The following is a 22460-nucleotide window of genomic DNA, read 5'->3' on the forward strand; positions in this document are numbered from 1 at the left end:
ATTGATATACTTTAAATGTCTCCAGTGTGGCGCATAATGTTTATGGGAGATAAAACATATTGGGGTGACTTTCCTTTTTAGATTTACTAAGAATTAAAGTTAGAAACGACTACAGAGTGAAATGTTTTACCATAATGTTTCATTAAATTATACCCCAGAAAGCATAACTGATTCTAGAATGTTTCTGAAAGAACTGATTTTGACACCACTGTAGCACCAAAATTCTCATGTCAAACAGATGTCATCCCTGTAAAACTCTCCAAAACAAAAGGAGTTTATGGCGTAGCATCTGTTTCTGCAGTAGATGACTGAGCTAAAACAGTTTTGTTTCCTTTTTACAAAATAGCCCTCAATGCCTCCTTTTATTTTAATTCATTATGTTTCCATATCTCCTTTAAAGGAGACATCAAAACGTTTGATATGATTGGACTATAAATCCCTAATGAAGGGATGAAGTAAATACTACTCAGTAGCACCACCTGCAGTTAATATCAGTGTTGGAAGATGTCTTTTTTAGCACCGTCCTAAAAAGCAAACATTTTAAACTGTCCAAATGAGTTAACAGGTTAAAATTCACAATTTTAATAAAAAGATTAAAGCGTCAGCTCAAGATTAAAATAACCACTTCAGACTTTACAGTATTGATGTATGTTTACTATATTTTATGTTGCAGCATCTTTTCTTTGTGGCTCATGCCTTTTTTTAAGGGTTACATGTATGGATTTTTAAATTGCCTGCCATGCCTCTTTTCCTCCACCTGGCTCCATTTGCTTTTTTCTCTCAGTACTGTAGCAGTTCAGATGACTGCATATTTATACCTGGATGGGTACTTTATTAGCTCACTATTAGATATTTTGAAATCTGGTTGTCAGGTCAAAGAAAAAATTTTTAGCTCACAAATAAGGTAATAATAATTCATGCTTTGTTAAAACTTCTTTAACCATTTAGTAAACTTGTTAAACAAGAAGAGAGATGTGTGCCTCTGTGATCCCCAGTCTCTGCCATTCTGACAGCACAGATACCTTAGGGCATGTTTCAGCTTAACATTTGCTTGGCCAAAAGGTGTGCCTGCCTCTCTTGAGCTAGATACTGTGCTAGGTGCTGGGAGTGCAGTGAAAGGCATCACTGCCCTTCAGGAACCCAACTCAGTGAAGAAGACAGAACGAGGCTGATGGTATGTCAGCAGATACCACAGGAGCTCAAATAGAGCCGCAAGCAAAGCCCTTTCGTATGGTGTTACTCCATGAAACCTAATTAAATTGGTTTTTATTGGAAACCTATAATTTGCCAAGCCCTGGGGATTCAGTCTAAACAAAACAAGCAGATCCCTTATCCTCAGAGAATAGACATTTAGTGACAGGGCAGAGATTTTACCGAGACATGCAGGTACAGTACAGACTTTGCTAAAGGAAAAATGTAGGACTTACTAAACTATGCTGTGAGGTTCTAGCATTTCCAATTTGTAGATGAGAAAACTGAGACTTCAAGAGGCAAAATAATTTACCCATGATCATACTAGTAGAAAGTGGCAGAGCGAGGACTAAGCCCAAGTTTTTGAACTTTAAATCCAATATTCTTTCCATTGGAAACAGTTGCTTGAAGTATCACAGGCTCTCATTCTGTGCTATATTAAGTTTTTCCATCTGTCAGTTTTATTAGTTGTCATTGATCTGTAATATTTCTCACACAAAACCATTATCCAATATTTCACACTTCATTTTTTAGGGTTTTTTAAAAACTGTATTTGGAACAGTGCCATTTATAATCAAGTCCAAGTTTTTAACCTACCAATTAAGAGCAATACTTAGATTATAATTATGATTAGTGTGTATATTAATGTTATAGATTTATACCAGGAAATTAGGACATTTTGTTCTGCCTGGCAGTAGTTATTAGCAAAAGAAAATTTCAATTTCAGAAGCTGTAAATTTAACTTAAGGATTTTCTTTGTTGAAATTTCAGTGTGGGTTTCCCTTTGTATAATACCACGGATTTTACTTTTATGCAGTGTATACAGGTGTTCTACCTAAGCTTTCTTCCTGCCAAGAGATACACAGTTCTTCCTGCTCTGCCTTTTTCATGAGCTTCCATGCTTGTTTTGTTTCTGAATATAAAGCAGAGTGTGAATAGCCTGTGGACTGTATGCTGACAGACAAGTACATGAAGCGTTGAATATCTTCAGGAAATCGTTTTATATGATCAAGTCACTCAACTCGTGTTGACATAAGCTTACCCCAACTTGAATTACTCAGCCCTGTTGTTGCAGAGTGAGTTTAGTAACATGGCTTCTTTTCATTGGATCCATGTTTCCTGCGTTTCGGAGAGCTGCATATTCATGTCAGTCATAACCTTTGTCCCTGTAACCTGTCAGTTAACTAGAAAGAATTATACATTGCATAGCACTTAAAAATTTGCGGCTGCTTTTCCTTTCTTGTTGCATTGATAGCTAACGTTTAGTGGTAAACAAAGAAAATGCACTGGGTGAAAAGGCCTTAGGCTTTTTTTTGCAGGGTGAGAGTGGGGGAGAGATCTGTTGCTCTGTTGCCCAGGCTGGTCTCCAACTCCTGGCCTCAAGCGATCCTCCCACCTTGGCCTTCCAGAGTGCTAGGATTATGGGCATGAGCCACCACACCCAGCCAGCCAGGCTTTTTATATTGAGTTGGTTATATATGCTTCATAGCTACACTTTATAATATTGGAGTATAGTATTAAATTACAGCTTGTTGGCAAGTCAGTGTTTCTTTAAGACAGTATATCCAGTATTGGTTAGAGTAACACCTATTTGGTGATACAGATCAACAGGGTGTCTCTGATTAATTTAGCTCCTACACAGTCAGCCGGAAGCAAGTTCATTATGATTTAGAATATTGTACACGGTTATGCAGAAATCATCCCAACCTATCTGTGTTTATAGGTCAGATGATGTTCAATTTATATCTGCTGATAGTGTATATGCAGGAAAACCTATAAAACCACTTCAGACTTGTTAAAACAGCAAGAAAGCCGTAATTGAAATACTAATACAACTATGTGGTATAAATTTTCATTTACAATGGAATGTAAATGCTGTCATTTGAATCTTGTCAAAGCCTGCTACTAAAACTCTGAAATACCTTGTCTAGGGAATAAGTCTTCAGTCCAGAAACAGTATAGATGTGATGTGTGTGATTATACGAGTACAACATATGTTGGTGTCAGAAACCACAGGCGAATCCATAACTCTGATAAGCCGTACAGGTAAGTGTTATGATTCTAGAATTTTAATGCTTGTATTAAAATATTTTATAGTAAAAAAATAAAATGAAATCATTAAAAATGTATAGCACTTATTGAAACACAGGTTAAGAAGTAAGAAATTTCCACTAATTGGTTTTATATTTTGTTGTTTATATATTTACTTATTTTTTAAGTCAGGGTCTTGCTGTATTGCCCAGGCTGGAGTGCAGTGGTGTGATCATAGCTCATTGCAGTCTCGAACTCCTAGCCTCAAGGGATCCTCCCACATCAGCCTCCCAAAGTGCTGGAATTGCAGGCGTGAGCCACTGCACCTGGCCGGTTTTATAAGTATTGTTTGGTTTGTTAAGATGTGAACTTTAAGCTTGAATCTTAGGACAGTAGGCATTTTGTCTAGTTGATATATAGGAAATTGTCTTTATCTGTCAATTTTATGTTTTCATTTCATATGGGTATAAATTTCATAGCAATTTTCAGTGCCTTAGAGTTCATTTCAGTAATTTGGCAGTAAGGTACTCAGTATTCCAGCAAAAGATCCTTAAAACTTAAAGGCAATAAAATATCCTATTAAAGAGTCCATTTTTCAAAATTAAGCTAGTATGTATAGAATAAGTCATTTAATGTTGTTACTTGATTTTTCCCAAAAGCCAATTCAAATATGTATTTCAGAAAATATAGGCATTCTCAGTGATAGTGCTAGGCCATGGGCATGAACTCTTTCACCCCCTTATCAGAACTTTGCAGGTTTTAACTCTCTCCCCAGAATTTATAGATATACAAGTGAGTGTGGGAAAGTTATTCTATTAATCTCAATGAAAACCCGATAGACTGTGCCATAAAAGGTCATTGTTTAATCCCATAGTGTGGTGATCTGTGTATGGTTTCGAATATTTAATACGTGCTTAGTTTGCAAACCAGCAGATTTACTTATAATCACTCTTGAGACAGTACATCTGTTTGCAGAGTCTTAAAACTGTGGAAGATGTTTGACCTTGCCTCAGTCTTCATCAGTGTCTTTCTTTCTTTCCTTCTTTCCTTCTTTTCTTTCTTTTCTTTCTTTCTTTCTCTTTCTCTCTTTTCTTTTTTCTTTTCTTTTCTTTTCTTTCTTTTCTTTCTTTCTTTCTTCCTTTCGACAGAGTCTTACTCTGTCATCGCCCGGGCCGGATTGCAGTGGCGTGATCTCGCCTCCTGACAACCTCCGCCTCCTGGGTTCAAGTGATTCTCATGCCTCAGCCTCCCAAGTAGCTGGGACCACAGGCATGCTAATTAGCTAATTAGAAACGGGGTTTCACCAGGTCTTAAACTCCTGGCCTCAAGTGTCTGCCCACCTCAGCCTCCTAAAGTGCTGGGATTACATGGTTACACCATGTCCAATCAGTCTATTTAATTGGTGGGACTGAGTATGTATACATTCGTGATTTATACTGGGAAATGATTAGGAGAATGTGATGGAAACAGGGAACACTAGTTTACCTGATAGGAGGAGAAAGCTTTGCCTTTATATTTTTGGTATCCTTGAATTTAGACGTACTATGCCAGATTCATGTGATTTAAGTAAGAAGAAAATAACATTTCTCTGGGTCCAGAATTAGATTGTTCTTTCATTCATGGAGAAATATTTATTGAGCAAATATTATGCTTCAGGGGCCATGCTAGATTCTTGGACTACAGTCATAACAAAACAGACATCATCTTTGCTGTCATGGAACTTGTAGACAAACAGTATGCAAGTAGACCCACAAATACTTAGGATAAATGTATGCAATAGGTGAGTGATTCCAGTTCTGTTGAAGGTTTTACATCTACTTTATTAGGTCAGTCTTGCAGCTTAAAGATTCATGTTGATAGCTGTCAGTGCCTCAGGGATGTTTTCTTATGTTCTCAAAATATTCACAGACTCATAGGATTCGTTGCAGTTGTCCTAGGGTCTTCCTACTAACGGGCAACATCCTGTGAGAATCCTCTTTGTGTAACATCAGAGAAGTCTCAGTCTGTTATTTTCCAAATTTATTCACACTGCACTTTGTCACTGGGTTTGGTGTGTTTATGCCTTAGAAACAATTTTGTCATACCTCCCTCTTTGTACTTATTATCAGTTTTTCCTCGTAAGTCTTATTTTGTAATGTCATGGCTCTCCTTTTAACCTTCTTTAAATACTCGCTATCCTTTGTCTTTATGGGATTTCTGGTCACAGAGCATTATGGATTAACATGTTCTATTCCAGGATGTTTCTAGGACTTTGTCCTTACTGTCCTATACTCTGTACCTTAAGCTGAGCTGGTAAGTGTAGGCTTTATAATGCCTGACTTAATTCAAGGATCACAGGAGTTTCTCTGGCTCATTGTGCGTCTGCTTCATTCAGTTTCGTTGCCTGGTGCACTTATGGTCAGAGTTTGGGCTTGGTTTCTCAGAGTTCATGCCATACTCTATGCATTTCTGATTCCCTACATTTCGTTAGGAAACATGCTCACAAGCAGCAGTAACGAGTTCTTATAGAGCTGCAAGGTCTTGTTGCACAACTTCTAAATTTTGCAGAAGGGCACAAAAGGTTTATTGTTTATTTTAGTGTGCCTGTTACATAATAGGTTTTCTGTAGTGGTGAAACCTGTTCCTTTCTCATGCTTTTGTTTTTTATGCTGTCATTCCAGTCCTTCAATGACCCCATCTTTGTGGTCTGGGCAGTATGGCTTCATGGATCCCTAGTTCTAGGGGCAGATAGTCCTGAGATTGAATCTGAGCGCTCTCACTTGTGGGATTTGTTTCACCTCTCTGTGCTTGGTTTTGTCGGTAATAGAATGAGGATATTAAGGTTGTGAGGATGAAATGAAATACCATATAAGGTACCAGCACATAATAAGCAGCCAGTAAGTGGTAGCCGGTAGTTACTGGGCCCAGCTTTTATCTTCTCAATAATTCATTATCTAAACAAAGAAAAGTACTAAAAGGCTGATGACCTCTAAACACTAGGGAAACGAAGAATGAATTCTGTGCCAGGGTAGGCAGGCAGAGCTCATTTTACCGGAGAGATGCTGGGCCCAGGCAGAGTGCTGTCCCTGCTGAGGTCCCCGTTCTATGTCTGGCTGCTTTGGAGTCACTCTAGTGTCTTGGGAGCATCCCAGGCCTGGACCACACACTTCCTGTGCCCGACTGGTGGCCTTGGGAATGTTATGCTACACTAAGCCTCTTTTCCCATACAAAACCGGGGAGAATACTTCCCTGCTCATAAAGCTTTGTGAAGATTAAGTGAAATTATATTTATGAAGTACCCAGCGTGTTACTTGGTTCATTGAAGGGGCTTGTTCCCATTTTCTGCTCATGAAGTTGTCAGATTATCTCAGAAGCCCTGTTCTTACCCAGAAAAAAGAGAGCTGTTTTCCATTCCTGTGGAAGGCAGGTAAAGATTAAAATGACATCATTCCATCCCAGTCCCTACTAATGCAGCTATTAATAACTTTGTTTTTATTCTGTGTAAACCATACACCAATTATAGTTATACCTGACATTTCTTTTTTTTCTTTTTTAAATTTTATTTTTCCATAAGTTATTGGGGTCCAGGTGGTATTTGGTTACATGAGTAAGTTCTCTAATGGTGATTTATGAGAACCTGGTGCACCCATCACCCGAGCAGTATACACAGCACCATATTTGTTGTCTTTTATCTTTTGCCCTCCTCCCTCTCTTTCCCCCCAAGTCCCCAAAGTCCATTTTATCATTGTTATGCCTTTGCATCCTCATAGCTTAGCTCCCACATATCAGTGAGAACATATAATGTTTGGTTTTTCATTCCTAAGTTACTTCACTTGGAATAATAGTCTCTAATCTCATCCAGGTCACTGCAAACGCTGTTAATTCATTCCTTTTTATAGCTGACTAGTATTCCATCGTATATATGCATATATCACAGAGTTCTTTATCCACTTGTTGATTGATGGGCATTTGGGTTGGTTCCACAATTTTGCTATCGTGAATTATGCTGCTATAAACTTGCGTGTGCAAGTATCTTTTTCAAATAATGACTTCTTTTCCTCTGGGTAGATCCCCAGTAGTGGGATTGCTGGATCAAATGGTAGTTCTACTTTAGTTCTTTAAGGAACCTCTGCACTGTTCCATAGTGGCTGTACTAGTTTACATTCCCACCAGCAGTGTAGACGTGTTCCCTTATTGCCACATCCACACCAACGTCTACTGTCGATTGATTCTTTGATTATGGCCATTCTTCCAGGAGTAAGGTGGTATCACACTGTGGTTTTGATTTACATTTCCCTGATCATTAGTGATGTTGCATTTGATTTGCATTTCCCTGATCATTAGTGATTTTTTCATATGTTTGTTGGCCATTTGCATATCTTCTTTTGAGAATTGTCTATGTCCTTAGCCCACTTTTTGATGGGATTGATTGTTTTTTTTCCTACTGATTTGAGTTTGTTATAGATTCTGGATATTAGTCCTTTGTGAGATGTATAGATTGTGAAGATTTTCTCCCACTCAGTGGGTTGTCTGTTTACTCTCTTGACTGTTCCTTATGCAGAAGCTCTTTAGTTTAATTAGATACAGCTATTTATCTCTGTTTTTATTGCAATTGCTTTTGTGGTTTTGGTCATGAAATCCTTGCCTAAGCCAGTGTCTAGAAGGGTTTTTCCAATGTTATCTTCTAGAATTTTTATAGTTTCAGGTCTTAGGTTTAAGTCCTTAATCCATTTTGATTTGATTTTTGTATAAGGTGAGAGATTATACCTGACATTTACAACATTGACCCCAAAGTTTTACCGAAAAGTTCCAGTCAAAATTTTTCATAATAGATGGTCATCGATTTAGTTTAATATTGCACTGCTGGACCTGCTCTGATTTACATCTCCCAGTACCACTTTTGTAGAGAACAAGATGGGAGAACAAAATGTTGTCCTGAGAGTATCAGTTTCTTTTTAACCATATGGCATGGAACCCATTTTCCCTCAGAAACACAGCTGTACTGTGCTTAGGTTCTGAAACTACACTGTGGCAGGGGGACAGTGTGATGTCAAGGGAAGTACAGGGGCTTTGGGCTCAAGTACTCCACACACTGCCCAGGACATAGTACGTACACAGTAAATGTTGACTGATAGTTGTCCATATCCCTCAGTTTTTCCTATCTATAAAATGGGTCTGATTCTTTAAGTTTTTTGTATAAGTTTAATTTATTCTTGAAAATAAATGTGTAGTGGTATTATTATACCTTTTCTTCCTTAAGTAGAATAACTGCCCAAATAATATGATTTTTTTTAATACCCAGTCCAAAAATACCCGTTTTTCCCTAATTTTTTCAAAATGTACTTTTAGAGGTAGCTTTTTCATATCGAGAACCAAACAAGGTCCAGCCACTCTATTAAGAGAGTCTCTTAAGTCTCTGTCTCCCTCCTTCCCTCTAAATTTTTTAAATAGATTTTATACTTGATGTTCCTATGCCTCCTGAAAACTGCATAAATCATAATGGTACAGCTGATGAATAATGACAAATTAAACTCATGCTCGTAACACAAACCATTATCAGCTCTTCAGCAGCACCCCTTCGTGGGCCTTCCAGTCTTTAACTACCCCTCCCCTCTTTCTGGTAACCACTATCTTGACTTGTAACATTATCAATTAGTTTTTTCTGTTTCTGAACTTAATAAAAATGGAATCATACAGGACATGTTCTACTTTATATTTAGATTTTTTCACTCAACGTGTGTGTGTATAGTTCCACTTAGCACAAATGCATTTCATTGCTGTATAGTATTCCAGTGTTAAGACCACCACAGTTTATTCATTGTGCTGTGGATAGACATTTGGGTTATTGCAAGGTTTTCCTCCCTGACATGATCTGATACCAGTTTGAACATTGTTTTACATGTTTTGGGGCGTATATATGAAATGAGTCCATTTCCATTGGGTTTATACCTAGGGGTGGAATTTCTTGGTAATTGGACATGTATATGTATTCAGCTCTGGTAGACAGTGTCAATAGTTTTCCAAAATGGTTGTACCTATTCACATCCTCAGCAGCACTTTGTGTTGTCAGTCTTTAATCTCTATTGTTTTGGTAGATGTATAGCAGTGTATTATTGTGCTTTCGTTTGCATTTCCCTGATAATTTCTGAGTTTGAGCATCTTTTCATTTATGGGCTATTGCCCACTTCTTTTTTGCTTTGTCTGTTGTATTTAGCATTGTTATGAGGGAATACGTATTCTCAGGCTGGGTAGTTTATAAAGAAGAGGTTTATTTGGCTCGTGGTTCTGCAGGCTGTCCTCTGCTTCTGGTGAGGGCCTCAGGAGGCTTCCAGTCATGACAGAGGTGAAGCAGGAGCAGATATGTCACATTGTGAGACATGGAGTAAGAGAGAGGGAAGGAGGTACCAGGCTCTTCTTAACAGTCAGATCTTGCAGTAACAAAGAGAACTCATTATTCATGAATGGCTACACCAAGCCACATTCCTAAGGGATCCGTCCCCATGACCCAGTCGCCTCTCCCCAGGCTTTACCTCCAACATTGGGGATCAAATTTCGACATGAGATTTGGAAGGACAAATATCCAAACTATCATCTGCTGTTTTCTTACTGATTTGCAGGAGCTCTTTATGTATTCTGAGTACAAGGCCTTTGTGGGACATATTGCAGATGTCATCTAAACTGTGGCTTGCCTTTCTACTTTCTTAATGATGTCTTTTGATGAATAGACATTTCCAGTTTAATATAGTCAAATGTATTAATCTTTGTGTTTAGGACTTTTTTGTCTTTATATTCTGAAACTGGTTTTGATTTTTTGAAATAGTCTGTTGAGTAAGGTAGATGATGATACAGAAATAAAAATGTGTGCTGATTTTCAGGGATGGTGCATCAACTATGTGTGCTTAGGTATTACTGAGCCTGGTTTACTATAATATGGCACTAAAGCTAAAAAAAATCTAAACAGAAAACGTTTCAGAAAGGCTTTCAGCAGTGGGAATGACAGTTTGGAATGGAAATAATAAGGTTGCCTCTCAGTGCAGTCAGTTATTGTATGGGATTTGTATAAATATAATTATATTAGAAATGATAATAACAGCTGATATTTTTGAGAAGATTGTTTTTGGGCCAGGCCTGGTGTGCTAAGCATTCAATACATGTCAGTTCAGTCCTCACAGCAGCCCAGTACTTAGGAATATTACTACCCCAATTTTATAGACATGGAAACAGAGGCTGGGCTAGCTTAAACAACTTTCCCCATGTCTCCGAGCTGGGGCTTGAACTCTTGCTTCTAATAACTGTGTCATCCTGTCTGTCTGTGCTACACCAGGGAGATCTCTTTATGAAGTGTGCTGCTGCTGCATGCCAGCAGCCCACACCAAATCAGGGTGTGAAACAGAAGCAATTTCATTATGCTCAGGGATTCTGTGGGTCGGTCAGGAATTTGGAAAGGACACAGTAGAGACGGCTTGTCTTTGTCCCGTACCGTCTGGGGTCTCATCAGAGAAAGCTTGAAGGCTGGAAGTGACCCAGACAGCTGGGGGTTACAGTCCTCTGAAGGCTATGTCCTTAGCACCACAGGCTGGTGCTGTGCTAGGCATTGGTTGGGCCTCAGCTGGAAAACACACATGATTTCTCCTTGTGGACTTTGCAGGTCTGCTAGTCCCCAAAATGAGCTTCTTAGATAGGTAGGCAAAAGCTGTGTTGCCTTTTATGACCTAACCTTGGAAGTCACAGCCCATCACTTCCACCAGAGTTACAGGCTTCAGTCTTTTTTCATCTGTAGGCATCGTGATTCTTTAGTCAATGTGTTGGCTTGGGGAAAAACTTAAGTCTTTAAAAAGCTTCAGTTTGTTTAAGGAAAACAGTGAAGGAGATAGTTTCATCAGGAGGAAAAAAATGTATATTTTGTTTTGAAGAGATGAACTGAAAGACTTTGTTTTTCTCAGTGGCATAAAGATCTCTCAGGTTCATCACAAAATTTGAAGTGGCTGCTTTGTGGGGGCCTTAGTTATTTCTTTAAAAGCGTAGAAAATGCATTGAAGTTCATAAGATAAGCCCTATTGCAGAATTTCTGTTGAAATCATTGTGTATGTGTTCAAGCCAGACTCAAGTCACCCCAAATCTTGTAGGACATCCAGCTACTTTCTTCCATCTAAGCCCTCAAGGCATTTGACCTGGAAAGTAACCACGTAAGGTCCCAGGCCAGGGAAGTGGGGGTTTTTAAACCAGCATCCTTATCTCCTTGGGGTTCTGAGACCAAAGTAACTGACTGACTAACAGTGGGAGAAAGTCTGTAGAAAAATTCAGTCTCAGGCTTTTTAGCCAAGTTGTAAGAAGCCTTGAGTTTCTACACTGGCTTTCTTTGGGTTGCCGAAGTAGCTTCTTTGCATTGGGAAGAAATCATTTTTTATACAGATACATATCGGGTTTTATTGGGTAACATAGAAATTGTGCTTCTTTGGACATTCCAAAGCCTGCATTCAGCAATGGCCATATTTACAGGCCACTCTAGGAGTCCAGCAATCACACTGTTAGGGTGTTCACTTCTTTCCTCATGTCATGTGTATGGCTTTGCCTTGGTAGAGGAGTCCCAAATGGCTCTGTCATCAGGAGCATCCAGCAGCTCCACCAAGGAAGCAAAGCAGAATGATCAGTGTGCTCTTTTGTCAGTGTGGTTTCGTTTTGGTTTAAGACTTTTTTTGCCCAATGGATGGGGCGGGATAGGAAGGAGCAGTTTACCCTATGTGGAAATATGGTTGGTGCTGGTCTGTTGGTGAGGTGGTTAGAAATGATTTGTTAGACATAACCTCTGTTTCAAAACATATTTTCTTTTTTTTAATGTTTTTGTTTTGTTTTTTAATAAATCTTATTGTATATATTGGAGGTTAACAATATGATGTATAGAATATAGATAGTAAAATGCTTACTATAGTGAAGCAAATTAGCGTATCTATCATCTTACATACTTTTTTGTGGCAAGAGCAGCTAAAATCTACTTATTTAACAAAAATTCCTAATACAGTACATTTTGATTATAGTCCTTATGCTGTGTATTAGATCTCTAGACAAGTTCATCCTATATACATGCTGCTTTGTATGCCAGAATCTTCTCTCCCTCCCCACCCCCAGCCCCTTGTAACCACTCCTTCCTTCTCTCTGTGTGTGTGTATTGGACTTTTAAGTAACATTGAGCAATACTTGTCTTTCTGTGTCTGGCTTATTAGCATGAGGCCTCCAGGCCCATCCATCTTGTGGCAAAAGGCAGGATCTCCCTTTTTAAGGTGGAATGATTGTGTGTGTGTGTGTGTGTGTGTGTGTGTGTCGCGCGCATGCCACGTTTTCTTTATCCATTTGTCCATCAGTGGACACTTAGGTCGTTTCCATACCTTGGTTTTTGTGAGGAATGCTGCACTGAGCATGGAAATGCAGATACCTGGTAAGGTGGCGATTTCATCTCCTACACAGAAGAGGGATTTCTGGGTCATGTGGTAGTTCTATTTTTAATTTCTTTAGGAACCTCCATACTGGTTTTCATGGCTGTACCAATCTACATTATCACCAACAGTGTAGTAGGATTTCCTTTTCCCTACACCCTTGCCAACATTTGTTCTCTCTTTTGTCTTTGATAATAGTCATCCTAACAGGTTATCATTTCATAGTGATTTTAATTTGTGTTTCTCTGATGATTCGTGATGTTGAGTACATTTTCATATCACTGTTGCAGTTTTTATGTCTTTGGAGAAATATCTTTTCGGGTCCTTTGCTCATTTTTTAATCAAGTTATAAGTGTTGATTATAGATTTTGGATATTAACCCCTTATCAGATATGTGGTTTGCAAATTTTTTTTGCAGTCCTTAGGTTGCTCTTTCCTTTTGTTGATTGTTTTCTTTGCTGTACAGAAGTTTTTTGGTTTGATGTTGTCCCTTTTATTTGTACTTTTGTAGCCTGAGCTTTTGGTGTCATATCCAAAAAATCATTGCCACTGCAGCGAGATTTTTCCCTGTACTCTCTTCTAGGAGTTTGACAGTTTCTGATATTCCATTCAGCTATTTTATCCATTTTGAGTTGATTTTTGTGGATGATGTAAGATATGGATCCACTTTAATTCTTTTGCATGTGGATATCCAGTATTCCCAGCACCATTTATTGAAGAGACTATTCTTCTTCATTATGTCCTCTTGGTGCCCTTGTCAAATATTCATTGACTGTGTATGTTTAGATTGATTTCTGGGCCATTTATTCTGTTCCATGGATCTGCATTTCTGTTTTTATGTCCTTACCATACTGTCAAAACATATTTTCTGTCATTTCTCCTTTTTCTGGGTACTACATTTATATAGATCAGAGCCTTAAAAATGGCTGTGCCCGGCCAGGCGCAGTGGCTCATGCCTGTAATCCCAGCACTATGAGAGGCCGAGGCAGGTGGATCACCTGAGGCCAATAGTTCGAGACCAGCCTGACCAACATGGAGAAATCCTGTCTCTACTGAAAATACAAAATTAGTCAGGTGTAGTGGCACGTGCCTGTAATCCCAGCTACTCAGGAGGCTGAGGCAGGAGAATCACCTGAATCTGGGAGGGGGAGCTTACGGTGAGCCAAGATTGATTGCGCCATTGCACTCCAGCCTGGGCAACAAGAGTGAAACTCCATGTCAACAAAACAAACAAACAAAAAAAAAAACGCTGTGCCCCACAGCCCAGGAACGTTCTTATCTCTGGAAAGGAAGGGGAGGCAATTGAGGTGAGGCACACAGGGAGTCTCAAAGGTATATTGGTAATGTTCTGTGTCTCAACTAGGAGTGTTCATTGTTTATCATTATTATTATTATTTTTATTATTATTATTATTTTTGTTTTTGTTTTGAGATGGAGTCTCGCTCTGTCGCCCAGGCTGGAGTGCAGTGACGTGATCTTGGCTCACTGCAAGCTCTGCCTCCCAGGTTCATGCCATTCTCCTGCCTCAGCCTCCCAAGTAGCTGGGATTACAGGTGTCCACTACCGTGCCTGGCTAATTTTTTATATTTTTAGTAGAGACAGGGTTTCACCGTGTTAGCCAGGATGGTCTCAATCTCCTGACCTTGTAATCTGCCCGCCTCGGCCTCCCGAAGTGCTGGATTACAGGCATGAGGCACCGCGCCCGGCCCATTCTTTATTATTATTAAGGAGTCTTGGGGGGAAATGAACTCTGCCCTAAAGAATAATCTCCAATGCATTTATATTGATGTACAAGATAATTTGTTATAGCATTGCTTATAATGTCAGAAATATCAGAAACCTCTAGCTCTATGCTACTTAGTAGAGTGGTTAAATTAGGATATTTTCGTAGGATGGAACGTTATACCCCATTGAAAATGCATAATTTTTAACTTGAGAAAATACTCATGGAACATTGTCAAAAGTAGGATTAAAAATCGATAGTATGATTCTACTTTTGCTTCAGATCTACATATGTACATTTAAAAAGACCAGAAAGCTATGCAAGTAATTTTTTAGAATTTGTCTTTATACTTGCCTATATTCCATTTTTATACAAGGAATATAGATTATATAATCAGAAAAGGGTTTAAATAAAGAGATAGCATTTGCTGACCAGTTGAGTGGACAGGAATTGGCTCAGTAATTTAAAACAACAATCCATAAGCAAAGGGCTCTGATAGCATGGCAAATCAGATAACCCACAATGCTCCAAATGAAGAAAAGGCGTTTTTTTCAGCTGTCAGTTCTGCAGGCCGAAAAGTTTGAGGGCCTGGCCCTGGCTTCTAGTGAAGGTTTTTGTGCTACGACACAACATGGCGGAGAAAGTCACAAAAGGGGGGACACATGCGAAGAACCAAAGAACTGAGGGGTGTCTTGGCTTCATAACACCCCACTCTCAAGAGAACTAATTCATTCCGAGAGCCAGTCCGGTCTTGGAAGAGCAGGAACTCACCTACCACTGAGAGAACACCACCAACATCCCATTTATAAGGGATCCACCCCCAAACACAGAAACCTCCCATGAGGCCCTTCCTCCCAGTACAGCCATATTGGGGATCAAATTTCAACGTTAGTTTTGGTGTTGACAGACAGACCATATCTAAACTGTGGTGCTGTGTCTTAGTCCATTCAGGCTGCTATAACAAAATGCCTTAGACTGGGTAATTTATGAACAACAGAAATGTGTTGCTTACGGTTCTGGAGGCTGGGAAGTCCAAGCTCAAGGTGTCAGAAGCTTTGATGTCTGATGAGGGCCTGCTCCCTACTTCATAAATAACACCTTTTTGCAGCATCCTGATACTGGAAGGGGCAATAAAGCTCCCCTGAGCCTCTTTTATAAGGGCACTAATCCCATTCACAAGGCCTCTGCCCTCATGACCTAGTCACCTTCCAAAGGCCCCACCTCTTAATACTATCCCTTTGGGGATTAAGTTTCCACATAGGAATTTCAGCGGGGGGCACGAACACATACATTCAGATCATACCACTCACATTCACAAGGCCTCTGCCCTCATGATCTAGTTACCTTCCAAAGGCCCCACCTTAATACTATCCCTTTGGAGGTTAAAGTTTCCACACAGGAATTTCAGGCAGGCGGGGGCGGGGGTGGGAGGCGGGGGACACGTAAATTCAAATCATACGACACTTAGAAACTTTGAGAAATAAAATGTTTTGTCTCTTTGTAAGAGACTTATCGAGTGGTTTGAATAGTGCTTGCCTTCTCATTGTGTCCTTTACAGTCTAGAATGAGCATCTTTCCTATGCTTTGGCAAGTGGTCAGTTGTCCTTTCTAAGAAATTGTCTCCAAGAGTTCATTTAATGCAGACTTTTTTGCTGCCATAACTTCCTTCAGGAACTACATACCTCGTTGTTAAATTCACTTTCAGTAAGATCCTCTGGCTGCATATCCCAAGTTTTCTTCAGTGTCAGCAGTGTCAGCATTCCTGTGGCCAATTATTTATTTGTTCTAGAATTCATTTACATTTATGTCTAATTTTGCTTCCAGCATTATCACTTTGTGGGTTTTTGCTGCACTTCAATTTTGTTGGCCAGTTCCTGTCTATCCATTTTCATAACATGTCCTGCAGGTTTAACGTTGGGAGATAAGGATGCAGCATAACTACATGCTTTGCTGTTGGGGAGTGAACTGCATAGCACAGTGACCAGTCACCAGCTTTGAAAGGCTTGCTTGGTCACTGGGCATGATACATCTCTGTTTACATAGTAGACAGAAGAGCTGCCAGTGAAGTTTGTTCTCTGCAGTTACTCACAGTTCATATTCCCATAGTAGTTAATAACTGAAATTTGAACCATGCTGTTGGGGGACTGATAATGTTTAACTAAGCCATAGTAACTGAAATTCATGCAGCTCGGAACCGTGCAACGCAAGGACCACACACACACACACACACACTCTCTCTCTCACTCATTGTTAGGCTTGTTCTTGTATATTTTATTTTTTCCATTGCTATTATAAATTGTTTTTTCCTTCTTCTAGCATTTTGCTAGCATTTTAATATTGTTTCTGTATAAGAAAGTTGTTGATCTGTATAGAATGTTAGATTTGTGGCTTTACTTAGTTAACAGTTTTTAATTTTCTATTGGATTGTTAAGGTATATCATTACATTATCTGCAAATCATTTTCTCATACTTCCTTTTCTGTTTATAGCTTTTCTTTCTTTCTTTTTTTTTTTTATTTTTTATTTTTTCTTGAGACAGAGTCTTGTCTGTCACCCAGGCTGGAGTGCGTTGGTGCAGTGGTATGATCTTGGCTCACTGCAACCTCCATCTCCTGGGTTCAAGAGATTCTCATGCCTCAGTCTCCCAAGTAGCTGGGATTCCAGGCACCCGCGACCATGCGTGGCTCATTTTTGTATTTTTGGTAGAGATGGGGTTTTACCATGTTGGCCAGGCTGGTCTCAAACTCACGACCTCAGGTGATCCGCCCACCTCATCCTCCCACAGTGCTAGGATTACAGGTGTGAGCCACCACACTCGGCGTATACCTCTTCTTTCTTTCCCTCGTCTGATTGTCCTAGCTGGTACCTCCACAACACTGCATAACAGTGGGGATAGTAAATGTCCTTGTTCTGTTCTTGAATTTAATAGAAATGCTTCTGGTGGTTCCTAATTAAGCTTGACACTAGTTTTGTAGTTGAGAAAGTTATATTTTGATGATACTGAAGAATTACCCATCTACCTTATTTTGTAGAGAAGTTTTATTAAGAATGTGTATTGGGTTAGGTGTTGTTGGTTTAAGTGCCTCCTGAGTATGGCAGTAGGAAATACACAGCTATACCCATGGAGTATATTTGTAAAAAAAAAAAAAAAGAAAGAAAAAGAAAATTAAATATGACCTTGAATCTAATGAAATGAAATCTGTAGATCATTGGTTCCCAACTAAGGGTGCTTTTGCCCCCTCAGAGGACATTTGCCAGTGTCTGGAGACATTACTGTGTTTGTCACAATTGACGGAGAAAGCGCTAATGGCATTTAGTGAGTAGAGGCCAGCGATGCTGCTGGACAACCTGCAGTGCCCCAGACAGCTGTCACAGTGAAGAATTACCTAGCCCCAAATGTCAGGAATGCAGAAGCTGAGAAACTTTTTTCTAGATCTCACTTCCAGTTCACAAGAAACATGAAGGACACAGGGACATGATAAACGACATCACCAGAAAGTCCTCAGTGTAGTCCATGTGGTGAGAGATTCTGCAAGACAGATGGCCTGATACCTTCAACAGATACATGCATGAGGGGTGACGGGAAAGAAAGAAGAGATATTATAGATTAAAAGAGACTTAAGAGACTTACCAACCAAATATGAAATGTAGATCTCATTTGGATCCTAATTTGAATAAGACATGTCTGCAAAAATCAAGCAACTTTTTAAGTTAGGAGACTACATGAAACAAGATTAGCAAAATGCCAACAATCAGTTATTGAAACTGGATGGTACGGATTCGTCACATTTTTATTTATAATTTTGCCTTTGTTTAACGATTTCCATAATCAGAAATTTAAAAATGAATATTGATTTTTTTAGATTTAGTCTCAGCAACACCAGCGAAAATATGCCTTTTCTCTTCCAGTCCTTTCAAATGGTGACTCATAATAATGAAGCTCCTAATACTGAACTGTCTGTATTCCTAGAATAAGTCTCCCCTAGAAGAATGAGCACATGCTGGTGCACAAATTAAAGTTTATAGACTGTGTTCCTAGAAGCTTTAAGTGCCTAAAATTTTTATGCAAAGATGATTGTCAATTGTCAGAATTATATATTCTGCATAAAATAGAGAATTAAATGGAATTCCACCAATTCCATCCAATGTGAAATGCTAGGCAGCTTATCGTGGTCAATAAATACTTTATTGTAGAAAGTTTAAATTGTAACAGTAGCCTTCCATAATTCAAATTTTATAAAAATATATATATTTTTAAATACTGGAAAATAAACATCAAAATAATAATAATGGTTATATCTAGTGAAAAGGCTATGATTGATTTTTATTTTATTTTTTTTCCTGTATATTTCTAATTTTCTAGAGTGAATTTTTGAAATCAGGAAAAAAGTTATTTACAAAATTAAAGCAGTTCACCTATCACCCAAATCTTGGTTTCTGATACCTTTTTCCAATAGAAAGAACTAGAGAAATTATCAGTCTAGTCTAGGACTGGTGGGGAATATGCAAGGTGATCTTGGAGCGTCTCATAGGACCAGCAAGTAAGGAAGTGCTTAAGAAACAAAACTCGGGGTGTGGCAGAAGGACATGGGAGCCAACCACAGAGGCCCAGGGGGCAAGGCTGGAGGAGTTTGAGCAACAAAATAAATAGTGCAATACAGAATTATACCCCAAAGTATAAAATACCCATGTGTCCATACTGATGTACATAAATGGTTGAATAAATAGGTGGGTGAGAATAGACACATCCCGTGCAGAAGAATTCCACATAATTGACGTAGATACCCCTCCCTCGAGGAGGCGGGTGATCATCCCAGCTCTTAAGTGTGGGCTGCACACAGTGACCCCATTCCCAGTGGTATGCTATGGAAACAGGGTTGAGAAAGAGGAGCTTGTCCCTGGAAAAACCTGAGCTCAGCCAGGGGAGGAATGTCAGGGGCAAGTTCTCCTGCGAGTGGGATGTCGGGAGGACGGCCCTTTTCCTTTGTGGCCTTTCTCCCAAGAACTAATCAGCTTAGTCTAACCGTGAAAAAAACAGCAGACAGCCCCAACTTGAGGGACATTTACAAAATATCTGACCCATGTTCCTCAGATCTGTCAAGGGCATTAAAAACAAGGCAAGTTAGCCAGACTTGGCGGCTCAACGCCTGTAATCCCAGCACTTTGGGAGGCCGAGGCAGGCGGATCGTCTGAGGTCAGGAGTTAGAAACCAGCCTGGCTAACATGACGAAACCCTGTCTCTACTAAAAACGCAAAAATTAGCCAGGCGTGGTGGCGCACGCCTGTAATCCCAGCTACTCCGGAGGCTGAGGCAGGAGAATCGCTTGAACCTGGGAGGCGGAGGTTGCAGTTTGCCGAGACCACACCACCGCACTGCAGCCTGGGCACCAGAGTGAAAATGCGTCTCAAAAGAGACAAGGCAAGTAGGAGAAACAATTGCAGTCTAGAAGATCCTAAGGAGACCTGAGGACTAAAAGCCATGTTGTGTCCTGGATGGGGTCGTGGAACAGAAACAGGATGTTAAGTACAAACCAGGGAAATCCGAATAAAGTGTGGACTTCAGTTAATAATGATGTAAGGAACATTGGCTCCTGATTTGTGACAGATGTACCCCAGGAATGTAACATGTTAACAGTAAGGGAAATAACTTTTCTATGTATCTGTATCTATATCTGTAACTATTCTAAAATGAGAAGCTTTTTTTTCTTTCTTTTTTTTTAAGGAAAACAGTAAACAGTTCTCTCTTATTTTTAAAAGGTTGGAATAACATTAGAGATGTTCTATAGGATACATTTGCGATTTCTGGTGTTTACTTTCTGACCCAGTTTTCGCAAAAGTATGAAATTCTTGTTGCATAAGTCTGACTTGTCATTGGGGGATCACTCCGGATAAAGAATTTTCAGGTGAGGCCTCAGGACCACAGTCTGAATGTAAGTTAGGAGGCAGGTGTCTGAAGAGCCAGCATTTCGTGTCTGTTTCCCCTTAGCATAACATAAAAATTAACGTATGAGAGCCCGACATGGAAAGGCACCTTGGTAGAGGCACTAGGTGGAAGGGAGTGGGCATCTCTTGGCTGGCATCGAGCTGGGTGCCCAGCCACCATGGCGCAGGGCAGTTGCCCTTCTCAAGCAACTGATCCAGAGACATTTGAGCAGGGGACTGTAACCACACTATAGTACACACCACCACCGTGTGACAGTCACAGATACAGACACTGAGTTTAATGGTTTGGGGGTGGAAAAGTTGCCAGCTGCCCACCCTCTGATAAAGATGTTAGTGAAAATATTATAGATTTATTGAGGTTTGTCAAAAAATGGCTGCATCTCAGATATCAATGGGCAAAGTAAAATGAATTAAGATTAGTTTTTTTTTTTTTTTTGTAGATAACCAAGAATAAAATGTAGTGATTTTATTTTATTATACCAGCTGTAATAAAGTTTTAAGAATGCAGGCTGTAAAAGCTTAAAAGAGGAACAATTTTTTAAATATTTAAATAATGAAACGTCAAACATTTTACCACATTTTGAAGAAATAAAACATTGTAGATATAGCTAAAGCTTCAATGTCTTACTTCTTCAACCCTTCCTCCTGAGAGGTATCCCATTGTCTTGATAGTGATGTGTATCATTTCAGGTATTCGTGAATAACTTTTCTATGTACATAACATATATGTATGTGTATATACATATATATGGATGTATTAAGCAATACATTCTGTTGGTTTTGGTGTTTCAACTATTTAAGTTAAAAGCCTAACAGGTCTTTTTATTTTTCTTTTCACTGATCATTATTGACATTGGTTCCTGGTGCTAAGTGTAGATCTCTATGGGGATTTTTTGGTTGTTTTTTTTTTCAACCCCACTTCATAACATTCCACTATATGAAAATAAACCAATTTGTTTTCATATCCTTGTGGAAGAACAGGGGCTGTGGGTTGTATCCTTTTTTGCTGTTCATGGCTAGGATGATTCTTGTATGTGTTTCCTTGTGAACACCAGAATTGTGGGGCTACAGGTGTGTGCCACTTCAGCCTTAATAGATATTGCCAAATTGTTCTTCAGAGTGCCATACATAAAATTTGTACATTTCCATTTTTCCACATCTCTGAAAAATCTTACCAGATTTATCAGATTCCACATCTTATCAGACTTACTTATCTTTGCCAATCTGAGGGGTGTGATACATTTCCCTGATTGTTAGTGATGAGATTGAACATCTTTTCATATAGTTGAGTTTATTAGAAGTTCTATCAAGAATTGCCTATTTGGGCCGGATATGGTAGCTCATGCCTGTAATCCTAGCACTTAAGGAGTATGAGGCGGGAGGATCACTTGAGCCCAGGAGGCCAAGACTGCAGTGAGCCATGATCGCACCACTGCACTCAAGCCTGGGCAACAGAGCAAGACCCTGTCTCAAAAAAAAAAAAAAAAAAAAAGAACTGCCTGTGTATTGCCTGTAAGTGGGCTGGTATTTCTTGAGATCAGAGGCCTTTGGCCTTGGGCCTGATTCCTCAGAGTGTATAAAAAAAGAATACTGCTGCATGCTATCACAAAGTTAAATTGGAGGTGGGTCAGAATAAGAGTTTAGTCTTTGCCCGTATTTAATTGTTTTATTTACTCCTATGCCGTTTGATTTTCTTTGTGCCTCGTTATTGCTGACTGTGTCTCTTATTGGTGTAGGAAAGAGTTCAGGTAAGTTACCTGATTTTGTTAGGTTTGTAATTAAGTATTTAACAAAAATGTCTTTGGAAAAGTGCATTTGCAGTTTCCTAAAAAGATGACAGTTTTACAGTACGACCCAGTAATTATGCTCCTAGGTATTTGCCCAAATGATGACAACTTTTATCCTTATAAAAACTTGCGCTTTCCTTATAAAAACCTGCGCTTGCTGGGAAGCTAACGCAGGAGGATTGCTTGAGCCCAGGAGTTTGAGACTACAGTGAGCTCTGGTCATGCCACTAGACTCCAACCTGGGCAACAGAGTAAGACCCAGTCTCAAAAGCAAAACAAAACAACTTTGCACATGAATGTTCATATCAGCAATTATTCGTATTTGCAAAAAACTGGAAGCAACCAAGATATTGTTCAGCAGGTGAGTGAACAAACT

At 39.4% G+C, this 22460-nt stretch overlaps 1 protein-coding gene across 2 annotated transcripts in view; it reads left to right on the forward strand.

Moving 5' to 3' along the window:
- LOC105495601 (zinc finger protein 507) overlaps window positions 1-22460 on the forward strand; it is a 37930-nt gene that overhangs the window by 11766 nt on the left and 3704 nt on the right. For both annotated transcript variants that reach the window (XM_011765347.2, XM_011765346.2), the window contains one exon: window positions 3123-3237. In XM_011765347.2, coding sequence (XP_011763649.2) covers window positions 3123-3237 — 115 coding nt within the window. The remainder of the gene's footprint in view (window positions 1-3122; window positions 3238-22460) is intronic.

This window comes from Macaca nemestrina, chromosome 20 (assembly GCF_043159975.1).
Source record: "Macaca nemestrina isolate mMacNem1 chromosome 20, mMacNem.hap1, whole genome shotgun sequence".
NCBI classification, from domain to species: Eukaryota; Metazoa; Chordata; class Mammalia; order Primates; family Cercopithecidae; genus Macaca; species Macaca nemestrina.